Consider the following 13,189-nt stretch of genomic DNA (forward strand, 5'->3'; position numbering starts at 1 on the left):
ATCCTGCCATCTGGGTGCCCGATGCTACATTGATGGCAGAGGTGTGCCATCCCACTTTTATAGCAGCACATTATTTCAATGTATTGCAGTGATGCTATTAATATTATACCGTCTATAAAAAAATACTTGGCAGAAAGTAATCATATTGCACATATGTTTCAATGGAGAAAATGCAACTTAATTTATCACTTTATTTACCTTTCCCGATATTTTATACCGTTAGCTATGAACCTTTCATATCCAAACTAAGGAACACTACTTCTCATAACGTGGAACAAATGGGTAAACTGTGGAACACTTAGCTTTCTAACTTCAACTAGGCAACTCACAGGCTGGTTAAACTATGTTACTTTAAAAATGATAATATGATTAGCAATGTTTACCATGGATATCAGTCAGAAAAATTATAACACTGAACGTGCTGCTACACACTTTCAGTGTAGAACTTCAACGTAGACTTTGACTCAAAATGAGGAACGTTCCTCTTAATAAGGTACACTTTAAAGGAACGTTAAATACTGCAAAGAAAAACATTTCCTAGAAGAATATACGAGTATGTACACTGCGTAGGCGTCCACTCTATTAGGGGCACAGTGACACCTTCATCCTACACCGCTGAGGGCGACAGCAGGACGCCATCACGACTCAAGGGGCCTGAAAGGTCTGATAAACATCAGCCGCGTGAGGGGAGGACCTTACGCGTAGAGATGCTGATGAGGTCAGGCAAGTTAGTGTAGCAGCATGGCTTCGTTTGGGATCTCCAAGGAACTAGAACGGCCTCCTCGGCGGCCTTTTCTGATCGGTGTTAGTGGTGGAACCGCTAGTGGCAAGGTAAGGTGAGCCTGTCAGAGGCGCGGCCACAGAGGTGGACTTTTCCTGGTGATGGTGGGTGGGTGGAGGGACGCTTTCTTGACAAACCGCAGTGTCACCGTCAGAGCTGTATACTCCAGGCTGGTACTCCTTACAGTTTACAGACTTTTGCTGATGGCGTGTACTTCTCGTTTTATTTTTCAGTTAAACTGAGAGGAAACCGCTCATTCTTCTTCTCTTGCACGTATTTCAGACTTTACTCGTATGTCATTGACTTTAGTGTTTTTTTTTCCTTTTCGGTTGACACTGAATACGTTGAGTTGCTATAGCCTTTATGACAGTAGTTAAGACGTACGACGCCTGTGCCAGGCTAAGATAAGCCTGTGGTTGTAGGTGCTACAATGTGGGGGGTTGGGGTGGGAAAGGGATCTAACTTCACAGAAATAAACAAGATGTTTATTGCGTACTTTGACATTCTTGTTTTTTTGGTATTTTTAGCCCGCAGTAGTATACTGCAGATTTAATTCTGATTGGAGAGTGCTGTATGCACTTCTGTGTATAAACGTTACAGACCGAGGGATGAAAAAAAACATTTTATAATGGACTTTGCAGGGCTTATTATCCATTCATGTATTCTAAGATGAAACCTGGAAGTTATGCTTGTCATCTTCTTATATGTCCACAGTGGGACATTTTTAATAGAAATATAAGATTTTGCAGGATAGACCATACCCATAACCAGTTCAAAGGAGTGAATTTAATTTTTTTATGCTAAAATAGAAGTTCACTTGCCTGGAGTCTGGAGTTATTTCTGCTGTTTAGTGTAGTGTTAAAGGTGTTTCACCTACAGAGTAATTTTTATGTAGCTATTATGGGAAGAGTTTTTGTCCTAAAATCTCAGTTACCTATGAAACCATGTTTTTCAATTTTTTTTCCACAAGATACAGTTGCCGAAATAGAAACTATCTTCCATGAAGGATGACATGTGGCAACCATTAACCTAGGATTTGTTAAAAGAAGTCAGGGAAGTCATCTCGGCAGTCCTTGTTTACTAATAAGTAATGGCAGTGCAACGTAGGAGTTACTTACCTGGCTTAGTCTGAACAGCTGTCTGGAAAGCTAATAGTAAATGTTGCTTCCCTTATTTAAGTACACGTAACTGTTTTGATATTCAGTGTTTTGCATACTTATCTGGACAGTGTGTTCCATTCAGGAGGTGGCGAAATACGGTTATATCACAGCTGTTGGAAGACTATGATGCTGCGTGTAAAGGTGTACAAGTTACTTATGTATTTGGCAGTGATCCTTTGTTGTCTGCTAGTAAGCTTAGTTTTTCAGTAGTACTGTAACCATCTGTTACGTGTGTGTGTACGTATGTATACATGTGTGTGTGTGTGTGTGTGTATATCTCTCTCTCTCTCTATATATATATATATATATATATATATATATATATTTATTTATACATATATGTTTGTATACACATATATATTCTTTTGCGTTGTTCATCTTTTTTTTCTGGTTGCTTCCCAACATCTCATTCCCCTAAATTGCTCATAGAGTGGCTTTGAGCACTTGAAGAACTCATTATTGGTTGTCAGACTGTTTAAGTCAGTGACTGTAAGATGTGATCCACATTCATATCTGTTGATTGGCTTTATTAAATGCAACCTCAAATAATTGGATCCAGTAGTGAAATCCTACTAGGCTAACTGGATTCCAAGGTCAGGACTAATGCACCATTGTTAATGCTTGCTGTGGATCCTAGGCTCTCGCCTAGGTCGGACAGTGTATTGAACATGACTTTTCCAGTTTTAATTTCTACATATGTTTAGCATTTGTTGTTGTGGTAGTTGTGAGACCATGCTCAAGCTGGGTCATACTTAAGGCTTGTTAAACCAGTATTGCTTCAGTCATTGATGTCTGCAGCAGTACTTCTGTATAGTAGTGATGGTAAAATCAGTGATGTTGGACATCTGTTATAAACAGGGTCCGAAAGAATATGGTCTGTAGAACTGGCAGTAAGTTCACAGATGTGTGCGTCCTCACTGACCTTTAGTCTGAGTTTGTTTTCCATTCACACTGAGAGTCTCAGTAGATCACCAATATAATACACTGCTCTTCCACCTGTAAAGTCTCAGTACAAGGCTTGTAAACTTAATGTGAATATCGCTACAGAATTTTATTGTACCAAGTGTCATGAAACTGAAACTGCATTATAAAATTTGTTATTGTAAATATTGATTGTATTTAATATGATACCTTGGAGCTTTTCTCTCCAGGCCTCCCCAGACAAAGGACACCAGTGCTCAGTTGAACTTTCCTAGTAAACAAATGTCAGTAAATAAAATTGAACAGCACATAATTATATGTAGCAAGGCATTCACAGTGTAAAATGTGGTAAACTGGTTCATTTTTGAGGAGTAGTGGTTTGACCAACAAGTGCAGGGTGTCCTTCCATCAGATGTGTATAATGAATGGTTTGCTGTTCTCTATGGATACAGATTTAGTCAGCAAAACTTCTGTTGCTGTTTCTTGATTGTTTCTTGATCACCTAACATAGCAGTGCTGTATAACGTTTACCACATTGGACAAGTTTTGTCTACAAAAACAGGTGAGGTGTAAGAAAAAAAACACATGTGAGTGATGTATGCTTCTTATATGATTAGCTGTTGTGAATATTAAATTTAGGTGATGCTGAAATGTGGTTTATAGCCATTATTAAGAATGTGAAGTTGTATGCAAAGGTCTACAGATGAAGCTTTTGTCGCCTTTAAAGCAGTGGTTGTTTTGAGGGAAGGGAACCAGCCTTGAAGCTTGGTGTACAGCTCTGAAACTTCTGATGACTAAATTTCTGGTAAATATTTTACAGCCCTTTGCAAGTGTAGAAATTTCATCAAGACAATTCGGAACACAAAACCTTGCTATCGTACCATGGAAGATCCTTGACACCTAGAATATCAATTGACATTCTGTAGGAAAAGTGCTAGTCATTTGTCCTTTGTTTTCAACATGTATGGAATCAAATTGGATTTCTTTTAATGTATTGTGTTTTGTTAGCGTTAATAGTACAATGCTTGGCAGTAGTTGTGACAGACATCTAAACCACAGAGTTCAGTCTATAGGATCATAGGGTTTTGCTAGGCTAACAACCACAAGGGCCTTTTTAAGCCTAGCCATAGGTTCATAGGTTCATAGGTTCATACTAGGCTATCTGCCCTAGGGCATTTATAAGCCTAGCCAGAATGTGTTTGGCTTTCGCCACCCATTTTAAATTTATTTTGCTATGCCCTTTTTCGAGGTTAGTATACTGTGCCTCTGTCTAACAGTGACACAGAAGTGATACCCGGGGTAAACCTACGATCTCCCATCCACTCATCAAGATTCCTCTTGAAGAGAGTCAATGAGGGACTCTGCCTAACCTGGACTGGGATTTTATTCCAGAGTGAAGGGAGCCACTGGGTTATGAATCTGTCCCTCCAGCATGTCCTATTTATTTCAGTGCTGAGGTTCAAGTCTCTCGAGCGCGTAGCTCAATGGTATTTGTATTTTCTGAGGTGCAGCATGTCCATTAATTCCGGGTTGGACATGGCTTTATACGTCAGGCACAGATCGCCTCTGAACAGGCGGTATGCCACTGAGTAGAGCTGGAGTTTCTTTAATCGGGCAGCATATGGCATCTGTTTGAGCCCTTTGATCCTCTTGGTGAGGTACTTTTGGGGTCTTTCCAGTTGCTGCAGATGTCTGGTAAGGTACATCCCAAAAGGGGCATTGTACTCAATTATGGGCCTGATGAGGGATGAGTAAAGAGGCAGGATGACGTCCCCTGATCTAGATGTGAATCCCTTCATGATTAGGTGGGCTATATAAAATGTATTTCTAACCACTTTGGCCACATGGTTGTCAAATGAGAGATTGCTATCAACTTGGGTCCCCAGGTCCCTAATTACTTTTTCTGTACTTAATGGATTACCACCTATGTGGTAATTTGTGGGCACTTTGTTTTTGCCAAAGGGGATGACTATACACTTTTTGGCATTTAGCTTGAGGCCATGGCTCTGGCACCAGTTGTCTGTTTCTATGAGGCCCTTTTGGAGGATGCTTGTGTCGACTGAAGAGTCGATTATGGCACCCAGTTTGCAGTCATCTGCGAACTTGGTCAGCCACAGTTCTTCCGTGTTGGCCTGTACCTCCGAGAAATATATACCGAACAAGAGAGGTCCCAGGACTGAACTTGTAACTGGTTTGGAGTCTGACATGGCTCCAGCAATTCTAACCATGTGAGTTCTGTCCTTGAGCCAGTTTGCAATCCATCTAGTGACATAGGGGTTTATATTTAAGCTGGTGAGCTTATCTATAATGCCCAAGTGGGGTATTGTATCGAAGGCTTTTGCGAGGTCCAGGTAGGCTGTGTGGACCACCTTCCCCTCGTCAATGGCCTTGGTGACTGTTTCAAAGAAATCAACCAGGTTTAAGAGGCAGGATCTGCCCTTAACAAAGCCGAACTGGGTAGGATCCAGTGTTTGTAGGTCCCCAATATCTTTATTTATGAGGTCCATGATGATCCTTTCCATAGCTTTGCAGACCAAGCTAGTCAGGCTTATGGGGCGATAGTTTCCAGGATCCGTTGAGGCACCACCTTTATGGAGAGGGACCACTGTTGCTGTACGCCACTCTTTGGGCACATATCCTGTAGTAAGGCTGAGATTGAACAGTACTTTTATGTTTGGGTTTAGCTCTTCTTGGAGTTCATGTAGGATGCAGCCCGGGACACCATCTGGTCCCATTGATGCTGTGTTTTTTGCTTTGGAGAGGGCGGCTCTTACCTGAGCATCTGAGATGTCAGGGGGGCAGCACTCTGCTGGGATAGATATTTGCACTTTTGGTGGGGGGGGAGTTTGCGCTGAACCTGTCAGCTAGGATGTTGGCAATGTCTGTGGGTTCGGTGTATTTTTTGTCATTTTGGACTAATTCTGAGCATATCTGGGAATTACCACCCAGGTTCCTAACATAACTAAAGAAAGCCTTGTGATTATCCTTAGTGTCCTGTGCAATTTTTCTCTCAAGCTAGCCTTAGACAATTTTATGTGTGCCCGTAGTTTTTGCTAATACTGTTCAGTGATGCCTTCCCTTTTGGGATTTTGCTCTATCATTTAGTAGCTTCCTCCTTCTATTGTATAGTTTGTTTATGGTTGGGGTCCACCAGACAGGACGCCTGCTTTGGAGGATTGGGTCTTGGTTTTATTTGGGATCGCATGATCCATGCATTCCTGAAGGTGTTCATAGAATGCGTTTATAAAGGATTCTGCGGTCTGGGCCGTATTTTCCACAGGCCCGGGGGCTTTGAAGGATTCCACCTCAGTTTTGAGGAGTGTGAAATTTGCTTTAGAGAAGTTTTTCACTGTGGTTTTCTGGGCAGGAGGTGGGGTCGGGATTTGAATATCCAGTGAGATTAGTTTATGGTCTGATCTTACCAGTGAGGGATACACTTCTGGTCTGGAGCATAGAGTTCCCATGTTGGTGATGATCAGGTCCAGTATGTTTTCCCCTCTTGTGGGAGTGGTAACAATTTGTTCCATAGCATTTGAGTTTATAAATTCTAGGAACCTTTGGGCTAGGGTGTTGGAGCTAGATTAATGCTCCCAGTCTATGTTTGGGTAGTTGAAGTCGCCCAATAAAATGGTGTTTGGAGAGACCTTCATATTTTCCAGTGTTCTCAGGAAGGCCGAGTGGGGTTCCTGGGTTTGGGAGGGTGGTCTGTAGCAGGCTATATACTGGAAGGCAGTTTTACCCACTGTTAGTTGCACATGGATAGTCTCTGATGCTTCGTGCTTTGCCACCAACCTGGAGGTGTGGGTATCTTTGATGAATATCGATACTCCCCATCCTTTTGTGGTTCGGTCCAAGTTTTGGGGCCGAAAAGCATGGTATGAGGTATAACCTGGTAGTGCTGGGGTGCTCTCGGGAGCCCTGAACCAGGTTTCTGTTACTGCATAGATATCGATGTTCTCCATGCTAAGGAGAGTTTCGAAAAGTCGTGCATCTTGAGGTTTAGACTTCTGGCGTTGAGTAGCATTACTCTTAGTTTCTTATCCCTTGTGATACCTATGGAGGTGGGTTTGTCTTTTGAGCCATACCTAAAAAAGGCACTATGGGGGCAGCAAGAGCCTTTGCCAATATCCGAAAGCCCAGGGGTGACAGGTGCAAGTCGTCCCTAGCGAAGCATCGTGGCTTGTCAAGCATATCATCCCAAGCTGACAGGCTTTGGATCCCCTTTGAATGGCACCAGTACTTAAGCCAATTGTTGAAATTGATCATCTTGTCTTCATATTGTGGCATCATTCTTGGTGAGGGTAAGATGCTACTCAAGGTCAGGGTCATACCGGCCTGGGCTACATGCTCAGAGAGCTCCTTTATGTCTCTTTTCATGTAGTCCAGGGAGGTACGTCTCAGGTCATTCACACCAGCATGGACAATGACTGAGTCATATTTGTACTTGCCTTGGAGTGTCCTGAGTGCTTGTGTTATGTGACGGATCCTAGCGCCCGACAGGCTGCTCACCGTGACCGTCTCCTTGTTCAGCCTGGTGAGCGGGACGTCAGTGTGCCTGACGATAGAGTCACCTATTACAAGTGTATCAGGTGTGTTGTTTAGTCTTAAGGGCTGTGACTGTTTGGCACACTGGCTTTGTGAGATATGTGTTGCACGTGTTTTGTTTGGGGTAGCGGCTGCTTGGGTGTCTGCTTTGGAGGTCTCTGCTGCTTCGGCAGATTTTTATTTAGAGCCTCCGAGTATGTTTTTGTGTGATTATGTGTTTGGTTTGCTGTCGTGGTAGGTCTGTGTGAGACTGGAATTGTAGTGAGTGTGGTTTCCTTCTCCTCCTGACTGTTTATGCCAGTACTGAGTTGAGAGAGCTTAGCCTCCAGTTTGGCTATATGGTTGCATCTCTCACATGTGTTGGAATTTGTTGGGAGGAGGAGAGAGTTGTCTGTGTACATGAGGCAGTTGTAACATTGCCTCAAGATTCCCAGATTCACCAGCTGGACCGGAGAGGAGATTGATAACTGACCTTTGGACATGCTAGAATAATATTGGGAATTCCTTAATAATTGAAAACCAGGGCCAGTGGGGAGTGAGCGTGTAGTGCTTTTAATTATTAGTGCTGACTTATATAATTGCTTTAGTGAGCAAGTGCCAGGTAACTTAAGTGCAATGTGTTACAGGTAACTTAAATGCAAAAACGACTAACAGTAACTTTCTTTCAAGTGAAACAAGGAAATAAGTACAGTAAGCAATGCAGATATCACTAGTGATCCACAGAAGCACTGAGAAGCCGTGTATTAGGTGGAATTAGCGTTCCAGGGAAATAACAAGCAAACAAACAACAAGCATATAAACAAAGCTAGATTCAGCAGGCCTGGATCTAGTCTATGCTACAGCAAACAAGGTGTACCAATTTCAGTAAGATACAGTTCAAATATTCAGGCACTATAAACCTTTAACCAGAAATTCCCAGCTCAGAAGGGCAGAGTCCAGCCTCTTCTCCCACAAGAGTGCAGACCACAAACCTTCTTAATGTAAAATAACTGTCCTGAAGCCCAAGTGCTTAAACCAGAACTAATACACTTTGAGAGCCCAGTGTCTGTTATTCTTAATCAGCAGTTCCCAACTTAGAAGGATGAAAACTACCTGTCCTGCCACCACAGTGCATGCCACAAACCTTCCTAATGTAAAACAACTGGTCTGAAGCCCAAGTGCTTAATCCAAAAGACTTAGAATGATAGCTACACTATAATCAAGTTACTACCAAGCAGTAATAAATACAATTGAATACATTAAAGAATGCCTGGATTAGTGCTCAAGTTACGCAAACAAAGCTAGACCCAGCAGGCCCGAATCCAGTCTGTGCCACAGCAAACAAGGCGCACCAACTTCAGTAAGAAGCAGTTCAGATATGCATGCACTATAAGCTTTCAACCAGAAATTCCCAGCTCAGAATGGCAGAGTCCAGCCTCTCCTCCCACAAGAGTGCAGACCACGAACCCTCTTAATGTAAAATAACTGGCCTGAAAGCCCAAGTGCTTAAACCAGAATTAATACACTTTTAGAATAACAGACACTGAGCCCTCAATCAGCAGTTCCTAACCTAGAAGGATGTAAGCTACCTGTTCTAACACTACAGTGCAGATCACAAACCCTCTCAGTGCAAAACAACTGGTCCGAAGCCCAAGTGTTTAAACCAAAAGGCTTAGAATGAGTTACACCAAGCAGTAATAAATACAATTGAGTACTTTTAAGATGATGCAAAAGTAAAAAAAAGTAGGTAGAAAGTAAACACAAGTACAGTAAAAGCAGATGAAAATTTTTTTTTTTTTTTCTGAACAAGTGCTGAGATCAAAGAAACAGATTTGAGTGCTGAAACTAGAAAACTGGCTAGTTATAAGAAAAAAAAACTAAGCTAGAAGGCTTCCCTCCAACATAGAAGGGCTTGGTGGCTCAGAAGCCTACAAATAGTCTATACCACTTAACAGGAAAGGCGGGAAACGAGCTTAATTTTTTTTTTTTCTGTTTCCCAGATGCTCTCTTTGTACCCAGTAGGAGTGCCTGAAATCAGAATATGATCTCACTGCACTCAGATGAGTGAGCAAATGAGATGGGCCCAGAAGGAGTATCAAACACAAATTTACAAGAGGGGCGGGCAGTTGCAAGGCCACTAAGGGTGGGTGGGACTAACTGAAGAGCAGAGTGAACACTTCCAGTTCAGTTAATATTCCTTCCACACAGTTAAAATCAATTTAAATACTGTATTTTTAAAAAAAAAAAAAGAGCAGATAAAGGTACTTAAATTCTCTTATACGTCCAGTTGAATATAGCAAGTTCTTAGCCGGCCAAAGCTGAGGTTCTGCATCCCAAATCTCTGACACATTCTGGTATCCTTGTTAAGTGTAAGCAATGGCTTGGGAGAGGACACAGGTGGAATCCCTGGGGTGAATTTCCAGTTACCCATCTAATCGTCCAAATTATGCTTAAATAGGGCCAACGAGGGACTTTGTTTGACATGTACAGGAAGCTTGTTCCAGAGGTGGGGCAACCTCTGTGAGACAAATCTGTCTTTCCAGCAAGTTCTGTTGATGTCACATACCAGGTTAAGGTCCTTTGGGTGAGTGACCTGTGTGCCATTTGACTTGCAATTGTGCAGAATTTCCATTAAAGCTGGGTCAGAGATTCCTCTGGACGCAAGGCACAGGTCGCCTCTGAGCAGTCTGTACAACACAGAGTAAAGTGACCATGATTTCTGTCTGTCTGCATAAGGCAGATCTTGAAAACCCTGAGTTTTCTTTGTAAGGAACCTTTGTGGTCTCATACCAAAGGGAGCATATTGGCCTGATGAGGGATGAGTACAGGGGGGTTATAACCTCTTTTTTTTTTTTTTTCTGGAGGCAATACCCTTACTTATGAGATGAGCAATGTAAAATGTCCTTCTTACCACCGTGGAGATATGGTGTTCGAAGTTAAGGCTGCTGTCTACCTGTGTACCCAGATCATTCACCACTGACTGTGTGCTTCTAAGCTTGTGAAATTATTCATTCATCTGTCTTGCACACCATTTTTATACCATTTTTCTTCTTACCAGCCTTTGATCAGTAAACCTTCCATTGCACAGTTTTGACCTATTTGCTGCCCTCTGTCCTGCTTGGCATTAGCACGCCCTCTTTTTTTTATATGGGTATACTTTCTTTTTTATCACATCTCTCTCTCTTTTTTTCACTGCACATTTTTCTTACCAAACTCCTCAAATGGAAAGACTCTGGCTGTTTTTAACAACAAAAAAAATTAGCACAGTTCTTTTATATTTGGTAGCCTACCAGGTGCTCTGAGATGTTGTGTCTCGCTTTTTGAGCTATTAAAAACTCAATTGTACATGATTTCCTATTTCACAAAACCAGTGGCTCTGCAAACACTCATACTAGGGATCTAAATTTGCACAGTCAAAAAAAGACTCACTAGCAGAATAGGCTACAGGTCAAGCGAAGTGTTACTTTGTCTGCTTTTAAGGCTAGTCTCAAGGACTGAATGAGTGGACATACTTTTACACCAGTGGTATCATGTACAGCCCTGCTTGATGTGGTAAATGGGTGCTATTCAGTGCTTAAAAGTTCTTCCGACCCTTTTCAAGTGTTTCTTCTTAAACATGTATGTGGCTAGGCCTGTGATCACTTGCATAGTTTTGTCCCTATGTTCCTAAAGGAGAATAGTCTTGTTTAACTTTCTTTTATTTAGCTAGTGGAGGGGGTGGACGTTGGGTGCTTGTAAGCTATCATCCGTCACTTTCTCAGGTTTTCATTTCTAGTTTGTGGTTTCCTTCTTGCTGTCCAGCAGGCATGGTGCAGTAGCTGTTATGCTCAGCCCTTATACAGTTGTGCACTTCATGCAATTTTATGTGTAGCTGCAAAACAGCACTTTCCTTGGCAGGCTGACACCTCCACTCCCTAACTTCTTGAGTGGAAGGTATCCTTGCAGTCTAATACACAAGACACATACTAACATCTCCACCCAGAATGGGCTAGCCGTTACGGTTCTCTTACTCCTGCCTGTCCCTGGTGGTGTCTTTCAGCACACGGACTACTTACTGTACTGAGGCTGAATGGCTCGCAACCAGGGATTCATTCCTGGATGGTATGGAGCCGGCCTTGTACACCATTCATGTCCGCCCTTCTCTCTTTGGTATTAGTTCTGGGCTGACATGCATCTCAGAATATGGTTTCAGTTGTCTTATGATTTGCCAAGTGTCAGACAGTGGGCATTCATCACTTCTGTTTATACAGAATTTAACTGCCTTGCCAGTAGTTCAAAACCATTTGGTTGGTTAGCTTGTCTTTTCCCCCATGATGCAACCTGATGCTTTTTGCCATTGTTTCACTGTCTCTCTAGCAAAGACCTGCAGTGGTGAAGATTCCCAGTAGTTTGTCGTTCATGTGTAGGAATTGCTTGCCATGCAGTCTTAAGTCTGGTCTGGAATATAGATTCCTGTTTAGGAATAGCATTGCTAGTGTGGCACATTGCATTCATGTGGATGACAAGCGCATGTGTGACATTCAGGTAGGTAGAAGCATTATCACTCAATCAGTTAGTCAGGCAAGCACTTTGTCATTGTATAAAACAGAATTATTTTTATACCAACCTTCGGTGCATTAAAAAGTAGAAACACTTAGACACCAAGAATAAAATATAAATCATGCACATTACATCACATACTCTGTCTAGATTAGACAATCAGAATTATCAGGTTTCCCACGAAATATTGAAGAGTTCACCTTGAATAGGCAAAATTACAATCTGAAGCTTATGAATGGATATTGGTTTAAAGGCAGTACACCGCACCCTCATGACCAAGTCCAAGGTTACCATTGCTTTTTAAAAAAATTAGTATTTTTCTTTCTCTGGCAATTTTAGAAAACAGAAAAACACTTTTTTTTATATCAAGCTACAATTAGTACATTTTGAGCTCTGATGTTACAGCAGGAAAAACAAAACCCAAGTTGTGTGTCTTGTATTGGAGCTGCGTACTGTATGCTTTCTAGGTTTGTATAGTCCCTTTAAATATTCTGGGCTCCTGCCACACCTGAACCAGTATTTTGACATGCTTTCATATGTACTGCTTTTGAAGTACTCATTTTGTGTCAACATACACACCTACAATTGTATATTCTTGTTTTGCTTCTTCAGAAACACTTGTCACACTTTTTTCTTGTCGTTTTTTTTTTTTTTTTTTTTTATTAGCAGCTACCACCAGTCAGTTAAAATAATTTATGTGACTTAGCACTTTAATAGGAGATATTTTTGCACATTAAGAAAGACTCTTTTACTTTCAAACACTGACTGCACTCGTTTATTTTGCAATATTACAGAAAAATTTTCTTCAGTAATCTCTCCTTATGCCCCAGAAATTCACCCCTTTTCATGTGTTTCAAAATTCACTTTTTAAGCTGCGCCATTTTAATGGCATTAATTCCTGAATGTTACCGTTAACCTGTGTGCTTATGATTTTATAAAAATTGCTTAATATTATTCCTTTCCCTTAGTAATTATTACATATATGTATAATTGCTTAATATTCCTTTTCCTTAGTAGTTATTACATATATGTATAATTGCTCAATATTATTCCTTTCCCTTAGTAGTTGTTACATATATGTATAATTGCTTAATATTATTCCTTTTCCTTAGTAGTTATTACATATATGTATAATTGCTTAATATTATTCCTTTCTCTTAGTAGTTATTACATATATGTCCTTTACACAACTGTTTTCTAATGGACCTGGGTTTACTCTATATTCAGGTGGGCTATATAAAATGTTTTTCTAACCACTTTGGCC

The 13,189-nt window shown here is 41.3% G+C and overlaps 1 protein-coding gene across 1 annotated transcript in view; it reads left to right on the top strand.

Annotated features, from left to right (window-relative positions):
- The first annotated feature begins 442 nt into the window (after positions 1-442).
- The window catches only part of UCK1 (uridine-cytidine kinase 1), a 1,125,034-nt gene continuing 1,112,287 nt past the window's right edge, over positions 443-13,189 (top strand). Inside the window, exon 1 of the mRNA XM_044058256.1 lies at positions 443-831. Coding sequence (XP_043914191.1) covers positions 742-831 — 90 coding nt within the window. The 5' untranslated portion in view covers positions 443-741. The remainder of the gene's footprint in view (positions 832-13,189) is intronic.

Source organism: Protopterus annectens, chromosome 16.part0 (genome assembly GCF_019279795.1).
Source record: "Protopterus annectens isolate FY-2018-M chromosome 16.part0, PAN1.0, whole genome shotgun sequence".
Lineage (NCBI taxonomy): Eukaryota > Metazoa > Chordata > Ceratodontiformes > Protopteridae > Protopterus > Protopterus annectens.